Source organism: Palaemon carinicauda, chromosome 30 (genome assembly GCF_036898095.1).
Source record: "Palaemon carinicauda isolate YSFRI2023 chromosome 30, ASM3689809v2, whole genome shotgun sequence".
Taxonomy (NCBI): Eukaryota; Metazoa; Arthropoda; class Malacostraca; order Decapoda; family Palaemonidae; genus Palaemon; species Palaemon carinicauda.
In genome coordinates this window covers 15,913,600-15,936,618 of record NC_090754.1, presented here as the reverse complement: position 1 = coordinate 15,936,618, position 23,019 = coordinate 15,913,600, and the positions used below count along the sequence as shown (strand labels likewise).

The 23,019-nt window shown below is 37.3% G+C and overlaps 1 protein-coding gene across 1 annotated transcript in view; it reads right to left on the bottom strand.

Annotated features, from left to right (window-relative positions):
* Positions 1-865: 865 nt before the first annotated feature.
* The window catches only part of LOC137623675 (uncharacterized), a 28,046-nt gene continuing 5,892 nt past the window's right edge, over positions 866-23,019 (bottom strand). Inside the window, exons 4-9 of the mRNA XM_068354503.1 lie at positions 16,938-17,134; positions 14,113-14,208; positions 13,882-13,957; positions 5,336-5,535; positions 4,216-4,344; positions 866-1,506 (exon numbers count right to left, since the gene is read on the bottom strand). Of these exons, the coding sequence (XP_068210604.1) occupies positions 1,501-1,506; positions 4,216-4,344; positions 5,336-5,535; positions 13,882-13,957; positions 14,113-14,208; positions 16,938-17,134 (704 nt within the window). The 3' untranslated portion in view covers positions 866-1,500. The remainder of the gene's footprint in view (positions 1,507-4,215; positions 4,345-5,335; positions 5,536-13,881; positions 13,958-14,112; positions 14,209-16,937; positions 17,135-23,019) is intronic.

Genomic DNA, 23,019 nt, shown 5'->3' with positions numbered 1-23,019 from the left:
ATTGTTCTCTAGTCTTGAGTAATGCCATTGCCTCTGTACCATGGCCTTCCACTGTCTTGGGTTAGAGTTCTTTTACTCAAGGGTACACTCGGGCAAACTATTCTATTCTATCATATCTTTCTTCTTCTTGTTTTGTTTAAGTTTTTATATTGTATATAGGAAATATTTATTTCAATGTTACTGTATGTAAAATATTTAATTTTTCCTTGTTTCCTTTCCTCACTGGCTATTTTCCCTGTTGGAGCCCTTGGGCTTATAGCATCCTCCTTTCTAACTAGGGTTGTAGCTTAATTATAATAATAATAATAATAATAATAATAATAATAATAATAATAATAATAATAATAATAATAATAATAATAATAATTAGCCATCGCAGAAATTATTGGTAGCGCTTCTCGGTTGGCGTTCATCGAATATTGGTTAAGTGTACAGCTGTGTTTCCTTCCCAGGTACTATTTCCCTCTTAGTTAGTGCTGCTATATATATATATATATATATATATATATATATATATATATATATATATATATATATATATATACATATATATATATATATATATATATATATATATATATATATATATATATATATATATATATATATATATATATATATATATATTATATATGTCTGTGTGTGTGATTACTATGTTAATTTTTCATAGAGTGCAACTCGACCACGCACTATTTGGAGGTCCTATCAGTCAAGATAAACTATTGGCTCATGTTTTTAAGTTGTAAGACAGTAGGCAACCGGTTTACCTCAGACTGATTCCCCTAAAACCAAGTGAATAGAGGAAAAATACTCAATAAGGGAAAACTCAGGAAAAGCTGCAACAAGGTTTATTCTCTTCTTAATCGAGTTTTTGATAACATTGATTTTGCATCTATCTACCAAATATTAGAGAGACAGTTTGTTTGCAAATATCTTATGCGGAACTCACTATAGCGGAAAATATGTCAACACATAAGATAGTCTACGAAAATGTTTCTTAAAAAAATGGTCATCTATTCTCTTGTGTGATGAATTTGTACCGCTCATACACTGATTTTTATCTTATCATCCGTTCTTCCCTGCACTGTTAATAGACCAACATGTGTTATGCTAGCTCATGCCTTATCATGTTTGAATTTTTGTGACGTTCTTCCTCGCAAGTCGCAGTATATAAACTCAATGATTGTTTAATAAAATTTAGTTGCATTCACATAGCCTCTCAATTACAACCTAACTGCTCGCTCGCACATATTGCACCGCTTTGGTGCCAGAGGTCCGAAAAGGTTTACATTTGTTGCTGAGGTCAGAAGCACTTGAGACAGACTGTCACTACAGAAGATTCTTTCAGGAGTTGATTATCACTGCTTCAGGAGTTGACTGTCACTCATCCAATAACAAACTAAAGGTTTTGTTGAAGAGAATCCAATGAATCTTGAAACGTCTTATGGAGGTCCGGTCATCTTTAGAGAGAGAAGGCTAGAGAACATTCTTCATAGATTCTTATTCCTGAAATAGAAAGAAAAGGAATTAATATACTTACAGAAGGTCCTCAACTTGCAAACGTTCGACTTACAAACATTTGGAGTAACAAAACGAATCCAAAGTTCATGATGAAATATTATAATAAACTATATTATATAATTCAAAGGAATAAGTAAGATGACGTTTGCAATATGAAACGGGACTATTTGGTGACTATCACAACTGAAAAGCGTAAGCCTGTGAGTTATGTGAAGCCTAGGTCTAAATTTAACAAAATTTGACTTCCAAACAGCTTCTTGGAACCTGATAAGTTCGTAGGTTACGAACTTCCTGTATCATCATATCTACTATCAATAATACTATCACTGTTATTACTGTTATCAAGTCAAAATGTTATAATTCTTTAAACTGATTCCAACAGGTTTTTTTTAGATATTTTTTTTTTTTTTTTTTTTATCTCCAGGTGTTCCTTCTTGCAGGTCTCGTTTAACCCACTAATATTATTGCCATAAGTGAGACATTATATGTCTTATCGTTTGATTTGTATTTCAAACTAAAGAAAATTCTGATAAAAGAATCAAAGTAACCAATAAAAGAAAAAAAGCTAAATCTGATGCCATATATCTTATACTTAAAAAGCCTTGTGACTTTTGAAGACATAAAAATATCTTATATCACGATGTCTCCTCTACTTTCCCTTGTTAGAAACTATCATATTTTCACAGTTATTATTATTATTATTATTATTATTATTATTATTATTATTATTATTATTATTATTATTATTATTATCACAAGCTAAGCTAGTTGGAAAAGCAGGATGCTATAAGCCCAAGGGCCCCTACAAGGAAAAATAACCCAGTGAGGAAATGAAATAAGGAAATAAAAAACTGTAAGAAAAGTAATGAACAAATAAAGTAAGATATCTTAAGAACTTTAACAACATTACAATAGATCTTACATATATAAACTATAAAAAAATTCAAAATAAAACAAGAGGAAGAGAGATATTGTAATGAAATATAGGTAACTGTTGAAAGCGATTCTCTAAAACGAAGAGATGGTAGTGTTATCGTATTAAATATTCGACTTGACCCAAAGTAGGAAAAGTTAGTGTTCTTACCTGTACGTAGACAGCAGTATTTGAGAAGAAAAGTTAGTGTTCTTACCTGTACATAAACAACAGTGTTTGATAAGAAAAGTTAGTGTTCTTACCTGTAAGTAGACAGCAATATTTGAGAAGAAAAGTTAGTGTTCTTACCTGTACGTAGACAGCAATATTTGAGAAGAAAAGTTAGTGTTCCTACCTGTACATAAACAACAGTGTTTGAGAAGAAAAGTTAGTGTGCTTACCTGTACGTAGACAGCAGTATTTGAGAAGAAAAGTTAGTGTTCTTACCTGTACGAAGACAGCATTATTTGAGAAGAAAAGTTAGTGTTCTTACCAGTACATAGACAGCAGTATTTGAGAAGAAAGGTTAGTGTTCTCACCTGTATGTAGACACCAGTATTTAAGAAGAAAAGTTAGTGTTCTTACCTGTACATAAACAACAGTGTTTGGTAAGAAAAGTTAGTGTTCTTACCTGTACGTAGACAGCAATATTTGAGAAGAAAAGTTAGTGTTCTTACCTGTACGTAGACAGCCGTATTTGAGAAGAAAAGTTAGCGTTCTTACCTATACGAAGACAGCAGTATTTGAGAAGAAAAGTTAGTGTGCTTACCTGTACGTAGACAGCAGTATTTGAGAAGAAAAGTTAGTGTTCTTACCTGTATGTAGACAGCAGTATTTGAGAAGAAAAGTTAGTGTTCTTACCTGTACATAAACAACAGTGTTTGATAAGAAAAGTTAGTGTTCTTACCTGTACGTAGACAGCAATATTTGAGAAGAAAAGTTAGTGTTCTTACCTGTACGTAGACAGCCGTATTTGAGAAGAAAAGTTAGTGTTCTTACCTGTACGTAGACAGCAATATTTGAGAAGAAAGGTTAGTGTTCTTACCTGTACATAAACACTAGTGTTTGAGAAGAAAAGTTAATGTTCTTACCTGTACGTAGACAGCAATATTTGAGAAGAAAAGTTAGTGTTCTTACCTGTATGTAGACAGCAGTATTTGAGAAGAAAAGTTAGTGTTCTTACCGGTACGTAGACAGCAATATTTGAGAAGAAAAGTTAGTGTTCTTACCTGTACGTAGACAGCAATATTTGAGAAGAAAAGTTAGTGTTGTTACCTATATGTAGACAGCAGTATTTGAGAAGAAAAGTTAGTGTTCTTACCTGTACGTAGACAGCAATATTTGAGAAGAAATGTTAGTGTTCTTACCTGTACATAAACACTAGTGTTGGAGAAGAAAAGTTATTGTGCTTACCTGTACGTAGACAGCAGTATTTGAGAAGAAAAGATAGTGTTCTTACCTGTACCAAGACAGCAGTATTTGAGAAGAAAAGTTAGTGTTCTTACCTGAACTTAGACAGCAGTATTTGAGAAGAAAAGTTAGTGTTCTTACCTGAACTTAGACAGCAGTATTTGAGAAGAAAAGTTAGTGTTCTTACCTGTATGTAGACAGCAGTATTTGAGAAGGAAAGTTAGTGTTCTTACCTGTACGTAGACGGCAGTATTTGAGAAGAAAAGTTAGTGTTCTTACCTATACGTAGACAGCCGTATTTGAGAAGAAAAGTTAATGTTCTTACCTGTACGTAGACAGCAATATTTGAGAAGAAAAGTTAGTGTTCTTACCTGTACGTAAACAGCAGTGTTTACACGATCATGCAGATTTGCATAAGCTGTACTCCATACCAAGCAAGTGTAATGGGTAGTTTCAGACGCACTTGTCTGGCGAATCATTAGGTCACCACCTGGCATTGTCTGCAAATTAACACAATCATTAAAACAGACATCAAAACAGTCATAGGCAATACTTAACTATATTATTTTCTCTTCATTCCAGTTCGGAAACTGTTTTTATGTTCTCGTTATTCTAAACTTTGGAAAAGGAGTTATTATTATTATTATTATTATTATTATTATTATTATTATTATTATTATTATTATTATTATTATTATTAGTATTATTATTGTTGTTGTTGTTGTTGTTGTTGTTAGCTAAGCAACAACTCTATTTCGAAAACCAAGATGCTATAATCCCAAGGGCTCCAACAGTGAAAAATATCCGTGTGGGGAAAGGAAATACGGAAATAAAACAACGATATGAGAAATAATGAACAATTGAATAAAATCTTTCAAAAACAGTAAGAGCATCAAAACAGATATTTCTTATACATTGTAAGAAAAAAGACATATGTCAGCCTGTTGAACATAAAAACATTTGCTGCAAGTTTTAACTTTTGAAGTTTTACCGATTCAAGTACCCGATTAGGAAGATCATTCCACAATGAACATTGCCAGAAGAGATTAAACAACAAGTTCAAAATAAGATCAACCAATAAGCTATGGTAAGCAACTCTTCTAGGAGAAGGACACTCCAAAATCAAACCATTGTTCTCAGGTCTTGGGTATTGCTATAGCTTCTGTACCATGGTCTTCCATTGCCTTGGATTAGAGTTCTCTTATTTCTCTCTCTTTTTTTTTTTTTTTTTTTTTTTTATGTGAAGGATCTAATTAAGGTAGTTACTGTTCTTGAAATATTTTATTATGATTGTTTAATTTTCTACTATAGTTTATTTATTCCTTGTTTCCTTTCCTCACTGGGCTATTTTTCCTTGTTGGAGCCTTTAGGCTTATATCATCTTGCTTTTCTAACTAGGGTTATAGCTTAACTTTTAATAATAATAATAATAATAATAATAATAATAATAATAATAATAATAATACCTTTTGCAATAACCTTTATACATACCTCGTGTTGTTGGTCAGAGGAGATCCGTGTGTTGTTAACATACCAAGCCACGTCTGCGAGGAGCCCTTTGAAGCCACAGGGCAAGACAATGCTTTCCCCCACGGAGACATAGGCCCGCTTGGCATATTGGTAAATACGAGGAATGTAGGCCATCTCATTGGCTGAGAATCTGCAGGATACTCCGGGAATACCGCTCCTACCTACAAGAGATTTTCGTGTCCTTATGATTTGATAGTCATTTCATCCATTTTATTCCCTCTTCTTTCTCTTCCTTCATTCCCCTTTTAATCCTGTTCTTTCTCTTCTTTCATTTTCGTTTTAATCCTGTTCTTTCTCTTCCTCCATTCTCCTTTTAATCCTCTTCTTTTTCTTCCTTCATTCTCCTTTAATTCATTTAACAGTTACTCACTCATCATTCGCAGTTACGAGGTTTGTGTTAACACGAGAATTTTGAAATAAAGGAATTCAAGTCAAAATTACAATAAGAAATTACAAAAATAAAAATACAGGAAAATCTAGATAAGGACACCTGTTGTGAAGTTAATTAGAAAAATTAACTAATGAAACTAAATCAATCATATATCAAAAATGTATAACTATGCATGTTACATGTCGACAATAATTGGAAATTTTTTTTTTATTCAAAACTGAAGATATATATATATATATATGTATATATACAGTATATATATATATATATATATATATATATATATATATATATTATATATATATATATATATATATATATATATATATATATATATATATATAAATTATATATATTATATTTATATATATATATATATATATATATATATATATATATATATATATATATAAATTATATATATTATATTTATATATATACATATGTATATATTTATATATGTATATATATATATATATATATATATATATATATGTGTGTGTGTGTGTGTTTGTGTGTGTGTGTGCATATATATATATATATATATATATATATATATATATATATATATATATATATATATATATATATATATATATATATATATATATATATATATATATATATATATATATATATATTTATATATATATATATATATATATATATATAAGCCATCAGAGTATCTTTCTAATAAATTTAGCTTTCAATGAAAGCCTATAATATATGTATATATATATATATATATATATATATATATATATATATATATATATATATATATATATATATATATATAAATATATATATATACATATATATATATATATATATATATATATATATATATATATATATATATACATATATATATATATATGAATGAACGCTTTTTAACATAACTTTTTTTTATATAAATGGTCTACTTTTCACTCACAAAAATGCGAGGCCAAAATTTGGATACCTTTAGGGAGAAGAATTAGAGGCCAACCTCCTTTAGTAATGACCATCAAGGAAGAAAAAGTGTATTGTGGAAAGTCATCAAAATTCATCTTTATCACCAACAAGCTAGTGAAAAGATCGAGTAACTAAAATCTTAGGTCCTTTGCCCGTAGATCTTTTTAATTTTTCGCGAGTTCATAAATTGAACTGTGCTTTGATACTTTATTTCTCTTTACTTTTTTTATTGAGACAACACCTGAAACAAACACCTTTCGACAGCTGAAGACTACCATTGTGTATCTGCAATGGCAGAAAGGGGTTCTTCCCCTATCCCCACCTCCTCCCCTCGAACTAGAGTGGAGAAAGGCAGGATAAAAAAGCCAAGATGCCTTACTTTGAGGAGCCATAAAAACCTACTTAAGTCTCCTGCAATGGAACTAGTCCCTGGAACCTCGAGAGACTACCCAGAGTAGACCTCAAATTGCCCACCAGCGGCGAAAGAAGAAGTGGAGACCGAAAACAACCCCACTCAGGAGCCACCTTCACAGTAAACAACAACTGAAGACACCAAGTTTAGACTAACTCCAGGACCCATAGTCGCCATGGATGCAAGCAATCATCACCTTAACATGACCATACGTCCCAACTGCAGGGGACAGTTGGTCATAACAGCCAAAGATGAGCCCACCAAGACCTACCTGAGCAGCAGGATAATGTGCTCAAGCTTGACATCAATAAAAGGCCTACCCCTATCATCATAGTATATGACCTCGACCTGCCACTGGAACCTGTGCTCCAACATCCCTCCATCATCACTGTCAAGATATGTGAAGGGAAAGCTGGAGGGAGATCCCCTAAATTGGAGGCTGTCTTCAAAGGATCTCGTCCTCCTCAGCACTCCTTCGGCCTCTGAGGCACATTCCGCACCGAAGAGTACTTCAATGAGCCACTAAGATGCTTCCGGTGTCAGAAGTTTGGCCACCACAAAAGCTGCTGCACAGGTCCGGAGATCTGTGGAGTTTGCAGCAGCAGACTGCACCCTACTGTCCATTGTATTGCCAGGCACAAGGCAGGGCACAAAACTACCACGTGCTGCCCAAACTGTGGAGGATCCCATCATGCTTAGCATGATAGATGTCCCCACAGACTTCAGCGTATTGCAGACCACCAGGGAGCAGACCACCAATACAACCTCCACCCACGTCAGCAACGTCGAACGCAGCCACCTCCAATCAAACACAACCTTCTACTATCCAACCACACCTCCCAACAAAATCCTAACCCTTCCAGACATGCCATTCCTGAACTTCCCTCTCCACTAACTCCCCCTCAAGCACTTAAACCTCAACGTCCTCCCAAACCTCCTCCTAAGGCAAAACGATACCCAACCCATACTCCTCGCACTCACTCACCTTCAAGATTTACCTCTCTAACCAATCCTCCCAATACCACCCAGCCAAAAAAACCTACCTCATCCTTCTCCGCACCTATAACTCATACACCCAACACTTCCTACTCCTTAAAAGAATTCCCCAACCTACCTAGCTCCAGCGTCACAAGCAAAGCAAGCGCCTCACGCCCCTCCAAATGTCCTCCAATCATTGACAGCAGTGAGTACGACCTCTCTGCTTGCCCTATGGCTGCTCTGTTAGCAGCCATCAGCAATATCCTTCGCAACTTCTTGCGATCCCGCAGGAGTCTCTTGATGACTTCGTGTTTGACAACGCCTCCCGGGAAATAAGATCTCAATTCCCTTCATAGATCCTCCTGCAAATGAGCCTAATACAACCACTTGCAACAACCAAAACACCCAAGTGAAAGTGCTCCAATGGAACGTTTGCGGACTTCGAAACAAGTTTACATTCCTCCAATCTTAAACCTCAGTGCAAGACCCTGACATTATCATACTGCAAGAAACTCTGCTTAATGAGAACATACCATTTGCGTTCTCAAGATACAAAGTGTACACAACGTATCTATCACCAACGACAAGAGGACTAACCACCCTTTTCAAAAGCAGCATCCCCTCCAAATTACTACCAAGCATAGACTGTGGAACAGAGGCAGAGACTCTTAGTGTCCAGTTATCTCTGCTAGCTACAACGCTAACAGTCCACAACATCTACAAGTCCCCAGCAAAAAGCATCAATGCGGAGGCGCTCTTCGGCGCAGCCTCAGATGATGACTCAATTATTGCAGGCGACTTCAACGCTCATCACCAGTTCCTGAACTCAATATCAGAAACAAATCAAACAGGCAGACACTTGCATGCCCTATTGCAAGAATATCCTGATGTAGCACTGCTTAACAACGTCACAGATGCCACCCATCTAAAAGGAGGTCGCCTAGATCTCACCTTCCTCTCCAGTGCCATACAAAGAGGCGCTAAATGGCAACTACATCCTGTACTAATTAGTGACCACCTTGCCATTAAAGTTAAACTTGAATTGGAGAAATACCCCCCTCCTCCTCCACCCCCAAAAAAGGTGGAACCCAGAGTTTGCTAACTGGGAAAAGTTCGAAACAGCTGTGACAGAGTGGGCTCAAGAATATATCAAAAACCCTCACAATGATATCTCCACCCTATCAATCGACTTCAGCAAACAACTAGAGGTAGCAGTCAGTGTTTCCATGCCACCAAAAAAGAACTCTGACAAGAAACATGCCGATGCCTGGTACTATAACAGTTGCATCAAATAAATGAATGCTAGAATAAAAAGGATCAGAAAACTTCTCAGAAGACACAGAACAGATGAGCTACATAATTTACTTGTAGAGATCATTAAGCATTCTGTGCAAGTATCACTAGAAATAGAAATAGACAAATGGTACTCATGGTGCAACGAGGTCAACTTCAGCACTTCCCTAGCCAAGATATGGGGCTGGTTTAACAAAGTCTCTTGGAAGTATAATACACCTAGAGTCACACACCCAGACCCATTAGCTGAAGCCAAGAGGATTGCTAACAACTTTGTAGACAGAGCAAAAAGCACAAATTTACCTCTGCAAACTATAAACAGGCAGAGAACACTGCTCCCAATCAGGAACAACATCATTGAAGCCGCCTGCAACATGGTAGATGATACTGATCACCCCTACACCATGGAGGAATTTAACACGGCCCTCATAAAAAGGCAGGAAGGACACTGCCCCCGGAGCCAACCTCATCACATACAGCAGGCTGAGGAACATGGGAAACCATGCCAAATTGGTCTACTTGCATTTGATTAACAGGACACACACGGAAAGACTACGTCCAACCACATGGAACCAGCAGGACACCAAACCAATTCCAAAACCCAAGGAGCCAGACACCTACCGACCAATAGCTTTGATAAGCTGCACAGGGAAAGTAGCTGAGAGAATGGTACTCAACAGACTGCAGTGGAAAATAGGCCATCAACATCATCTCCTACAGTATATGCCTACAGAAGCGGCATAGGCACTCAAGAATGCATTGCAGATGTCCTCTCAACAATTAATGACAAAAAAGCCTTTGTCATATTCCTCGATCTCGAGAAAGCCTTTGAGCTAGCCAGCTCACCAGCTATACTCTTCACACTTGTTGAAAAAAGAGTGAAAGGACACATACTGGCCTGGACTTGAAACTACACACTGAACCGAGAAGCCAGAGTCACTTTCCAAGGAAAAACCACTGATTTCATCCCCCTAGAAAACGGTATACCACAAGCAGGCATACTAAGCCCCTACCTTTTCAATCTGCTAATGGAGAACTTAGCCACTTTAAACCTCCTAAATGTGGTGGAAATTTTCATATATGCCGACGATATATGCATAGTATGTCCACATAAAGTTCATGCAAGAAATGCCACTCAAAAAGCACTTGACATGATCCAAGCCAAATGCAATGAACTTGGCCTAAAGATCAACACCAACAAAGCAAAAGCAATGGCTATAAGACACTCGCAAAACCCTCAGAACCTTACACTGAGGGGAGAAGACATAGAATGGGTGAGTCAATTCATGTACCTTGGGGTAATCATTAGCAAAACCCTATCACTAGCCAATGAAGTAACCTACCTCAGAGAGAAGACAAAGATTCGTCTATCAGCCATGAAACGAATGAACTCCCTAAAACAAGGAGTATCAAATAACCTCCTAAGACTGTTTTACCTACAAGCAATTCGATCCCACATCGATTATGCAGCACCCACACTCACTGCATTGACTGACACTCAAAAAGCATCATTATAAGAAGTCCAAAACAATGCCATGAGACTCATTAGTGGCCTTCTAATGTGGACAAGACTCTGCTTACTTAGAGCAGAAACCAACCTAATTCCCCTGTCAGCTAGGATTGACATTAGGAATAGCAGCATTATATTCGAGTCAATCATTGCAGACAGAAAAAGCCCATTAAACAATAAAATAAAAAGACTTCTACCTCTCGCTGAAGAATTGGATCCGCCAAATTCCCATGCAAAAAAAAAAAAAAAAAAAAAAAAAAAAAAAAAAAAAAAAAAATACTGGATACACTCAGAAGGATGCAGATGCAAAATGAGGCTCACAAAACTAAGGGACAACAAAAGCATGATGGATACAGCCCTCCTGCCCCTCGGGCTCAGCTAACCTATTAAAAACAACTACACCATCCTACCAGCAGCAAGCAAGGCTCTCTGCGCACCAGAACAACTCACTGAAGCTGCAAAAAAGGCAATCAGGAATACACCTGCGCATCACACCTACTACACGGATGGATCAGTAGACCGTGCAATCCCTGCAGCAGCCGCTGTAGTTATCTCAACATCAGGATATAAAGAAAACTGGAGACTTTCCAACCATGCTTCCACACTGCAAACTGAACTAGTGGCCATTGCAAAAGCTTTAAAACATTCTGCCAACCAACAAGATGGGAACACAACGATCCATAGAGATTCCAGAGGAGCCATTCTGGCCCTCAGCAACAAGGAACCTACAGAGAATGTTTACCTCATCACTGCAATTCAATTCTTAGCCTTGTTCCACCAAAGAAACAACAGGCAAGTTACATTGAATTAGATTCAAAGCCATACAGGAATCTCTGGCAACGACGAGGCAGATCACCTAGCCAAATCGGCCTTAATGTGCCAAACCATTAGCATTACTCTACAACCTTCATTAAAAACCATCAAGAATCAAATTACTGCCTACTGCAATATCCAAAAGACTAGTGAAGTAAGGAGAGCCTTCCTAGATGGATCAAGATCTGCAAAGTGGTATATTGAAGCAACAAACATATTACCACACCCAATTGCAAGACAAACACCCCGCCAGGACGCAGTAATCATCTGCAGACTGCGACTGGGATGTCTATGCAACTGGCAAATTATCTCAGATAACGACGAGGACCCTGCAGCACAGCATAGACCAATAAGACCGTGCCAGTACTGTAATCAAGACACAGAAGAACCTCTATAGCACTATCTACAGCAATGTCAGGAAACAAGCCTTCTTCGGCAGGATCTTAATCCCAACAATCCTGCAACAGCAACAGAAGTTGTCAAACACATAATTGACAATCATAACACCCTCTCAGCCTTTCTCCGCAGCTACCCTCCACCGAGATAACGTTGCAACAACGCCAACCAGCAATCTAAGCGGAAATTGAAAAGGAACCATCTTATCCCCCCTGCAACTTCTAAGTTGGGAGAGGAACGATTGTTGGCTGCTGAGGGCAACAACTCGTACTCCTTATAAGGAGACAGTTTTGTCTTCCCGTCCTGTTTTCAGCTTGAAAATGGGGTCGAAGTCGTCGGCAGTCTTTTTGGCTTCCAACATATCTTTCTCTGCTCTCAGCTAATCTCCCTTGCTGGAATCAGAACGGGTGCTGGCGGCTGGGGGCAATAACTCGTACTCCTTATAAGTAGACAGTTTTGCCTTCCCGTCCTTTCTTCAACGATTGAAGATGGAAACGGAGCCGTCGGCGGTCTTTTTGATATCAAGCATCTTTTTCACCTTCAACCTCTCTTTTCCCAGGTCAGGCATCCTTCCCAACCACCTTTGAAAGTCTCAATAAATCAAATCATAAGTAACCTTTATTTTTACCTTTTTTTCTTTTTAATATTCACAGGTACAGGAATTTTTTATTCCATCCTATCTCTACTACTAAAACTACTACAATTCCCTCCTTTCAGCTCTCTCTCACTCAGCTGAAATCTCACACTATCCCTCCATCTCACAACTTAAGCTTAAACCACTATGAAGTTTTTTTTTACTTCACCTATATCAACATCTCCAACTAAAACTTTTCAACTCCTTCCCGAGCTCTCCTACTTATCGGGACTTACTACTATAATTCTTTTTCTCTAAGTAAGACTGGAGCTAGTACGCTCTTGGGAAGGCATCCCCTTCCCACAATCACCTACTTCTTTCTCAAATCAACCCAGCATAACCCAAAACCTATCCCAATATCCTAAAATAAATGTTGCCGAATATCCCCCATCCCAACCACCTATCCCAATAAATCCTACCAAAACATCTACGGGCTGCAAGATTGCAAAAGCCAGTGTTTGGCCAGGCAATCTCCAACAACAAAAACATCAAAATTTTCCACAAAATTCTCATATAGTTTTCTATTACATCTTCACCTACTTCAACTATTTCATAATATTTTTTGCCCCTTATTATTATTATTACTTGCTAAGCTACAACCCTTGTTGGAAAAGCAGGATGCTATAAGCCCAAGGGGCTCCAACAGGGAAAATAACTCAGTGAGGAAAAGAAACAAGGAAAATTAAATATTGTAAGAACAGTAACAATATTAAAATAAAAATTTCCTATATAAACTATATAAACTTGAACGAAACAAGAGAAAGAGAAATGAAATAGAATAATGTGCCCGAGTGTACCCTAAAGCAAGAGAACTCTAACCCAAGGCAGTGGAAGACCATGGTACAGAACCTATGGCATTAGGGTGTAGGCAAAAGGGAGATGATAAATAGATCCTGTAGCTTCAAATGGAATTACGTAGAGGCCTATCGCGTTATGCATTACATCGTAAGATCTGAAAACATTTCTTTGCATGTGTATTGCAGGGAGGAAACTTGACTTACCTCTCTATCTCATTCTTTAGTTTCATTATTGAATAATGTCTTCAAACGATAGACTATTAACTATTAATCTCCTCCAATTAGGAATGAATTTTCATTATCAAGAAAGTTATCGAATCACTTACCAACAATAATGACGGCGTAGTTACGATGCCAGTTATAACTCCTATTAGGTATATCCAACTGCAGTGTGTAAAGTCCCTAATGAAAAATTAATAAAGTGTACAGTACATATGAAAGTTATTACCATTAAATCAGTGACAGTAAAATATATGTGAATTTGTATATTCTCACTGAATAATATGATCAAAGCTTACATTTCTTTTTTGCTTAATAACAAAGTTTAGAAAACTTACTCCATCAGTGATTTTGGCACAGTCGATATAGACCTTGGTTGATACCACAAGACGAGATGAGTTGAGCGACGACCTAGCCAAGTTGTTATTAACATTCTGAAAAGTAGCAAAGGTAACAAATTACTTCATTATTACTTCAAAAGGTAACAAAATAATTCATGATAACTTCAAAAGGTAAAAAATTAATTCAAGATTATTTCAAAAGGTAACAATTTACTTTTAAGTTGATAATATTTAACATTTTGTATTTCCCAAAAGAAGTTCTTATCTACTACAGTCAAATTAACGGTCCAACCTTGTCCAGTGACTCCCTCCCTCTCTCGGACCAAGCAGAGACAGATACTCTCCATCCAGTAAGATCCTATCCAGGTCTCCATCCAAACCCCCAACCACCAACCCCACCCCACCCCAACGTCAACCAACTTGTTCCCTTAACGTTACAAATGAGCTCATTATCTTTGTGAGCTAAGTATAGGTGTTTGTGGGAGCCTATACATATACCTGCTGAGTCATCGGCAGCCATTGCCTTGTCCTTCTTGGTCCTAGCTTGGAAGGATGGGGTCTTCAGCATTGATCATATATATATATATATATATATATATATATATATATATATATATATATATATATATATATATATATATACATGGTCAGTCTCTAGAGCCATTGTCCTGCTTGATAGGGGAATATCATTGCCCCTTGCCTCTGACATTGACGAGCGACCTTTAAACCTTAAACCAACAAACAAGAAACTAGATGTTGTTTTAACTTGTAACTGGCCTGAAACTAGAAGTGGTTTTTAACTTGTAATTGACCTGAAACTAGAGATGTTTTTAACTAGTAACTAGCCTGAAACTAGAGGCAGTTTTTAAACTAGTAATTGACTTGAACCTAGACGTGTGTTTTAACTTGCAACTGACCTGAAACTAGAGATGGTTTTTAACTAGTAACTGACCTGAAATTAGAGGATTGTTTTTAACTTGTAACTGATCTGAAACTAGAGGTGGTTTTTTAACTAGTAACTGGCCTGAAACTAGAGGTATTTTTTAACTTGTAACTGACCTGGAACTAGAGATATTTTTAACTAGTAACTGACCTGAAACTAGAGATGTTTTTTAACTAGTAAATGACCTGAAACTAGAGGTGATTTTAACTGGTAACTGACCTGAAACTAGAGGTGGTTTTAACTTTTAACTGAGCTGAAACTAGAGGGTTTTTTTTAACTAGTAACTGGCTTGAAACTAGAGATGGTATTTAACTAGTAACTGGCTTGAAACTAGAGATTGTTTTTAACATGTAACTGAAGTGAAACTTAACGTTGTTTTTTTAACTAGTAACTAGCCTGACACTAGAGGTATATTTTAACTTGAAACTGACCTGAAACTAAAGGTGGTTTTTAACTAGTAACTGACCTGAAACTAGAGGTGGTTTTTTAACTATTAACTGGCCTGAAAATAAAGGTGGATTTTCACTTGCAACTGACCTGAAACTAGAGGTGGTTTTTAACTTGTAACTGACCTGAAACTGGAGGTGGTTTTCAACTTGTAACTACCCTTAAACTAAAGGTAGTTTCTAACTTGTAACTGACCTTAAACTAAAGGTGGTTTTTAAATTGTAACTAACCTGAATCTAGCGTTGGTTTTTAACTTGTAACCGTCCTGAAACTAGAGATGGTCTCTAACTTGTAACTGACCTTATACTAGAGCTGGGTTTTAACTTACAACAACCTGAAACTAGAGGTTTTTATTTAACTAGTAACTGACCTGAAAATTGGGGTGGTTTTTAAATTATAAACGACCTGAAACCAAAGGTGGTTGTTAATTTGTAACTGACCTGAAACTAGAGGTGATTTTTTTACTAGTAGCTGACCTGAAACTAGAGGTGGTTTTTAACTAGTAACTGACCTGAAACTAAAGGTGTTTTTTTAACTAGTAACTGGCCTGAAACTAGAGGGGGTTTCTACCTTGTAACTGACCTGAAACTATAGGTGTTTTTAAATACTAACTGGCCGGAAACTAGACCTGAAACTAGAGGTGGTTTTTTAACTAGCAACTGGCCTGAAACTAGAGATGTTTTTTAACTTGTAACTGACTTGAAACTAGAGGTGTTTTTAATTTGTAACTGACCTGGAACTAAAGGTGGTTTCTAACTTGTAACTGACCTTAAACTAGAGGTGGTTTTTTAACAAGTAACTTGCCAGAAACTAGAGGTGATTTTTAACTTGTAACTGACCTAAATCTAGAGGTGGTTTTTAATTTGTAACTGACCTGAAACTAGAGGTGGTTTTTAACTTTTAAGACCTTAAACTAGAGGGGTTTTTAACTTGTAACTGCACTGAAACTAGAGGTGGTTTTTAACTTGTAACTGACCTGAAACGAAATGTGTTTTCTAACTAGTAACTCACCTGAAACTAGAGGTTTTTTTTTAACTAGTAACTGGCCTGAAACTAGAGATGGTTTTTAACTTGTAACTGACCTGAAACTAGAGGTGGTTTTTAACTTGTAACTGACCTGAAACTAGAGGTGGTTTTTAACTTGTAACTGACCTGAAACTAGAGGTGGTTTTTAACTTGTAACTGACCTGAAACTAGAGGTGGTTTTTAACTTGTAACTGACCTGAAACTAGAGGCGGTTTTTAACATGTAACTGACCTGAAACGAAATGTGTTTTCTAACTAGAAACTCACCTGAAACTAGAGGTATTTTTTAACTAGTAACTGGCCTGAAACTAGAGATGGTTTTTAACTTGTAACTGACCTGAAACTAGAGGTGGTTTTTAACTTGTAACTGACCTGAAACTAGAAGTGGTTTTTAACCTGTAACTGACCTGGTGAATGGTAACGTTGTTCTTGTACCAGGTGATTCTGGTCCCTGAAGGGACGTTGATTTCTTCCCTGAGGAGGTAATCTGCATTGACGCCCACCAACCTTTGCTGTTGGTAGACTGGGTTAACCCAAGGGGCTTCTCCCGCAACATCCATTGCCGCAGCAGGAGCCTGTGATGGAGCTTGGGTTGTAGAGGGATCTAAGGATTATGAAATGGAAAAAAATTTACTTTATTTTTATTCGATTTTTTTTCTTTTTGTAAAATTTTATATTTGATTTTTTTTTTTAATATTTTGAAAATTTCTTATTCGGAATTTTTCATTTAATTTTTTTAAGTTTTGAAGATTGAAAACTTGAATTTTTTTCCAATGTTTTGAAATTTTCAAAAATCTGAAATATAATTTTTTAAAATTTTTTGAAATGTTAGAAAATTTTGAAATTTGATTTTTTTTTCTCTCTCTCTTAATTATGATAACTTTCATCAGTTCTCCTCCTTAAGGGAACACTTTGGCACACTCTTCTATCTTATCTCCCCTCTTCTTTTTTGAAGTTTTATTGTTTATATATAAAAGATTTATGGGAAAACTTTACTTAATTTTCGTTTAAAATGTTGCTATGAAATTATGTTTTCTATTACCACTTCTCTTGCTTGACGGTACACTCGGGCTCACTATTTTATCTTATCTCTCTTCCTCTTGTTTTTTGAAGTTTTACATTTTCTATATGAAAGATTTATTTTAATGTTTTTACTGTTCTTAAAATAGTTTGCTTTGATTGTTCATTACTTCTATATTTTACATATTTACTTGTTTCATTTCATCACTGGGTTATTTTTCCCTGTTGGAGCCTTTAGGCTTATAGAATCCTGCTTTTCAAACTAGGGTTGGAACTTAGCAAATAATAATAATAATAATAATAATAATAATAATAATAATAATAATAATAATAATAATAATTATATTGATAATTTGACAGACATTACTTAAAGTAATTTTACATCTTAATTAAACCTTTTGGAAAGATATACTTTAATATTGTATAATTTTATTTGTTATACTGAGCAAACACTTACTTATAAAGAAGTTATCATACTAAGCCAAAAATTGCCTTTTGAAAACAAGAGATCAGAGTTTAAATAATGTAAATATTGAAAAGAGCATACCTAATGCTCCATATGTATATATATATATATATATATATATATATATATATATATATATATATATATATATATATATATATATATATATATGTGTGTGTGTGTGTGTGTATATATATATATATATATATATATATATATATATATATATATATATATATATATATATATATATATATATATATATATATATATATATATATATATATATATATATATATATACATGTACTGTATATGCATATTAGTTGGATCATTTTCATAAGTTCCGTGACCACTGAAAGCGGAGGTACATCTTGAAGGAATAAAAAAAGGAAATTCAGCCCCCATGCCCCTGTCAAAAGTGTGGGCATCACTTTTGAGACCCCTGAACTCAAAATGGCCGCCGTCGCCTGTTCAAAAAATTAACTTTTTCCGGGTTTGTCTTAGAGTGCTGTACAAAATATGTTTTATTGGGTTTTTGGCATGGGGAATTCATTTCTGATGTTATTTTATTGATTTGAACTGTTCTTCACATTCAAATTCACCCCGCTAAGATAATTTCTTTTGTTTCAGGTCAATGTTTCTGGTACTGCTTCCTTACTTCCATACTATTAAAAGAGGATCAAGACTGAATAAGTGTAATACTCAAGACATTTCAAATAGATATTGTCAGCAAGATGTCATATGAATGTGTACTGAAATGTGGGAAGACCTGTAAGTCCTCAGATACCATCAGCCAAGGAAAATGGGAGTGTCTAGAGTAAAAGTCTGAAAGATGGTCAGGACTTGATAGGTATGGTGATATTTACAGCACCACTTCATGGCAAGATGAGCCTGCAAATTATTACATGCACCAAGGATGCTACATATCAATATCATCTTCAGACAAGGTTGAAAAGTCTCGACGACGCAAAGGGAACGAAAGTGACATTGTTCCAAGAACAAGTCAAACATCAAGTTCTGAAATGCCAGCTCTGTGTGATGATGAGACAGAGGGACTATTGCCTGCTAAGCGCCTGCGTTCTTCTGTGGGTGGATCACTCATCGAGAAAACAAATTGAGTATGGTGTCTAAAAGGTGAGGAAACGAAGCATCCAAATAGAGCAAAGGGCAAGATGCTCAGAATAAACACACACTCGGCATGGCTCTCCTTCAAACGCCACACAGTTTTAATAGAAGATGAAGAGTTGCGGGATCGTCTCTCACGATTTGTCGAGTCCACATCAGCGGTATCAGACCCTTTTGTAACAGACATTATGTATCACCATAACTGCTGGAGAAAGTATGTAAGCCACCTGAAGTTTGAAAAAAGTGAATGAATGCATCATCAGAATGTGGGTATGTCAGTTGCGAACAATTTGTTCTTTAGACACGTGGATACCGTCATCTTTGCTGAGCGTGAGATCCGTTTATTGTAGTCTCTTTTAGCAGACTACAAACTATGGTTATCCAGTGGGCGAAGTTAAGTTGTCCTACATCAAACGTCTGCTCCTAAATGAGTATCAGGACAAAATTGGTTTCCAAGAAGGCAACGCAAAGAAGAAGAGTCCATGGGTGAATGACACTGCGGGAGGGGGTGACTATATTAAAGCTGCTATTTTGTCCCTTGGCATCACTGATGAGCAGCTCATTCAAAGCCTAGCACCACGCCTGTCAAAAAAGATCAAAGACACATCTACTGTTCCATGGCTACCTCGCATTGACCATCTTGAAGAAGCTGAAGAGGTATGTGAGGAACTACTGCAGTTGTTGGCTTTGTTAAAACAACTTACAAGAAAAACTGTTGAACTCAGTCCTGCCACACTCAGCCTGGCCTCCATAATAACCTACTACGTCACTGGACAGCGCACCTCAACTTCAGTTAACCTTGGCCTCACTGTTCATGGTATGACAAGGAGTAAAGACTTGGTGGACACACTTCACAAGAATGGTGTCTGCATCAGCTACTCAGATGCACTTCTCCTCTATGACCACTGGGCACTTAAGGATGTTGAGGTGTCAGGCACCTGCTCACCAGAGATCACAGATAGCAAGCCGACCATTGTTACTGTTGACAATGACAACCTCAAGTTAGATACTATGGCAGGCAGTGCAGCACTCACAGAACTAATGTCATATATGTGCAGCCAGAAAGCTACAAAAGGAAACCAGATGAAGTGCCTTTTGTCAGGCTTGGCAGATCTCTGAACAGCTGACAAGAAAATGTAGAGAGATCACACATGTTCAACAATACAGATGACCCCCTGGCAGTACCAGCGAGCCACCAATTCGTGCCTGGGTAAACCCACCAGGGAATGGCACAGTGCAATGTGCTCGCTCTGTTATACATGCAATGTCCTGCACCAACAATGACGGTACAAGACCCCTACCACATGAGCAACGTGTTCCAGCATACAGCGGTGCCCAACCCTGCCACTCTCCACCACCCAACAAGAGCAAGGCCTACTTTCAAACCACCTATAATGAACCCCAAGCAAATCAGTGATACATGATATCATGACAAAGCTAGTGAAAACAATGCGCAAGAAGAAAATCCCATTCTTCTTTCTCATTGGAGATCTACCCACCTATAAGACAATTGTCCAACTCAAGGCAGAGAATCTAGAATTGTTTAAGAATATCACCCCCATCATTGGTGCTTTCCACCAACAGATGTCGTACATGCATGCTATATATAAGAGATTCAAGGCTCTGGGATGGCAGACACTTTGGTATCAGCAGGAGTGGTGATGGATAGTTCTGAGGACCAAGCACTACAAGGCAAACATTCCCTGGCGTGGTGTGCACTGCATCATAGCTTGGAGAGAGGCTCTTATCCACCTTCGGCTAAGAGACATTCTTGAGCATGAGGAACTGTCAGCAAATGTGAAAGAGAAGCTGGACATTCTGCGTAACGCACTCACAGAAACACAAGAGACACTTCACGATCCAAACTCTGACCTTGAAAATGACGATTACATGAAGACTTTGATCAACAGAGTTTATGAGAAACCTGGTACTGGCATAGGGGACTTTTGGCTTTTGTTCATAGAGTTGTCAAACTCTCTTGTAGAGAATCTTGATGCGTGCCATGCCAAAAATGGACAGAAGTACATATCCTCAACATACAGCATGTTGCCTGGACTGATGGCATACAACAACCATGATTATGGAAGGTGGCTGCCAGATTACTAGGCAATGTTGTCTTCTTTGTCAAATGAGCAAAAGGTTTTCTTTAACAATCACTTTGCCCAGTCTAGAACAGGTCTACCCTACTCCTGTCAGAAAATGTGAAAGAGAAGCTGGACATTCTGCATAACGCACTCACCGAAACACAAGAGGCACTTCACGATCCTCACTCTGACCTTGAAAATGACGATTACATGAAGACTTTGATCAACAGTGTTTATGAGAAACCTGGTACTGACATAGGGGACTTTTGGCTTTTGTTCATAGAGTTGTCAGACCTTCTTGTACAGAATCTTGATGCGTGCTATGCTAGAAATGGACAGGGGTACATATCCTCAACTTACAGCATGTTACCTGGACTGATGGCATGCAACAACCTTGATTATTGAAGGTGGCTGCCAGATTACTGGGCAATGTTGTCTTCTTTGCCAAATGAGCAAAAGGTTTTCTTTAACAATCACTTTGCCCAGTCTAGAACAGGTCTACCTTACTCCTGTCAACCACTTGACCTCTGGATCGAAACAACCATGAATCTGAAACAAGGATGGCTTTGCCTTTTGCAAAACGGGAAGCAACTGTTCTCTACAATAAGGAATATAAACAATGTGGCCAGAGTAAAGGCTGCAATGAAGCAGAATGTCAAATGTGAGCGTCACAACAAGAAACATCTTGAGTGTCAACTAGCGAGGAAGAAGAATGATGAGCAAGCAATTGAGGATCTACAATACTACATGAAAGAATTTAGCGCTGAATCATTTGAAAACTCATCATTTTCACTGAGGTCACTGCAGTCTGGTCTGGTTGATTCTCCACAGCTAGTACAAGACTTCAACACTGCTTTTCAAGATGGCCAAGATCAGGTTGAAACTCCCCTGAACGAGCGAGTATTCGCGAAAACACAGCCACTCACTGCAAGCATTCACAAGAATAAAAGGCAGTGCTTTGCCAGTGAACAGATTTGTGCACCAGCAGGTACGCCTTTGAAAGTGGCTCAGATGGAGAGGTCGGGTCTGGCGGCCCTGGTGGACCTTGCAGAAGGATCAGGCATGCTCACACTTGGGTCAGCCATTGAGGGAAGAGTGACTGAGGAGTGCTTGTCTCTGTACAATGCAGACGGGTCAATGCGCAAAACAATGAAGAGCAAGCTCTTGGATCAGTTTAACCTTGACTCAGTTGTTCAAGAACCAGAAAACTACGTCAGCATTGTCGTCATGGATATGATCTGGAAGATAGCCACTCCCACATCAAAGGACCGTGAGGCAGAGACATGAGATGGCTCAAAGTACTGCTGGAAGGACTATCTAGAAAAGATCTGCAAGATCCTTTTCTCACGCCATGCCAATGCAAGCCCCTACATCATTCTTATCAACGACAAGTATGAACTTCCTTTCAGCATCAAGGATGATGATCAGGATGGAAGGGTAGCAAAACATGCACATATTTCAAACGTTTTTCCAAAGCCCACAGACACATTCTCAGGAGTTGCTGAGTTTAACCAATTGATGGTCAAATCAGGGAACAAGATCAGACTGGAAAAGCTCCTCAGGGAACAGCTAAAAGCCCAAGCTTCTATGATGTGATTTGGAATAATCTACTGTGAGGGAGAAAGAGCAACCAATGTAAGCACTGGTGTGGCAAACACAGACTTTATTTTCAGACATCCAGAGGCTGACACAATGATGTTCTCTGCTATGCCAAGCTCGGGGCGGGGAACTTTAATGGGGCAGTTGTACTTGACAGTGAAGATACAGATGTGTACGTTCAAGCAGAATATGT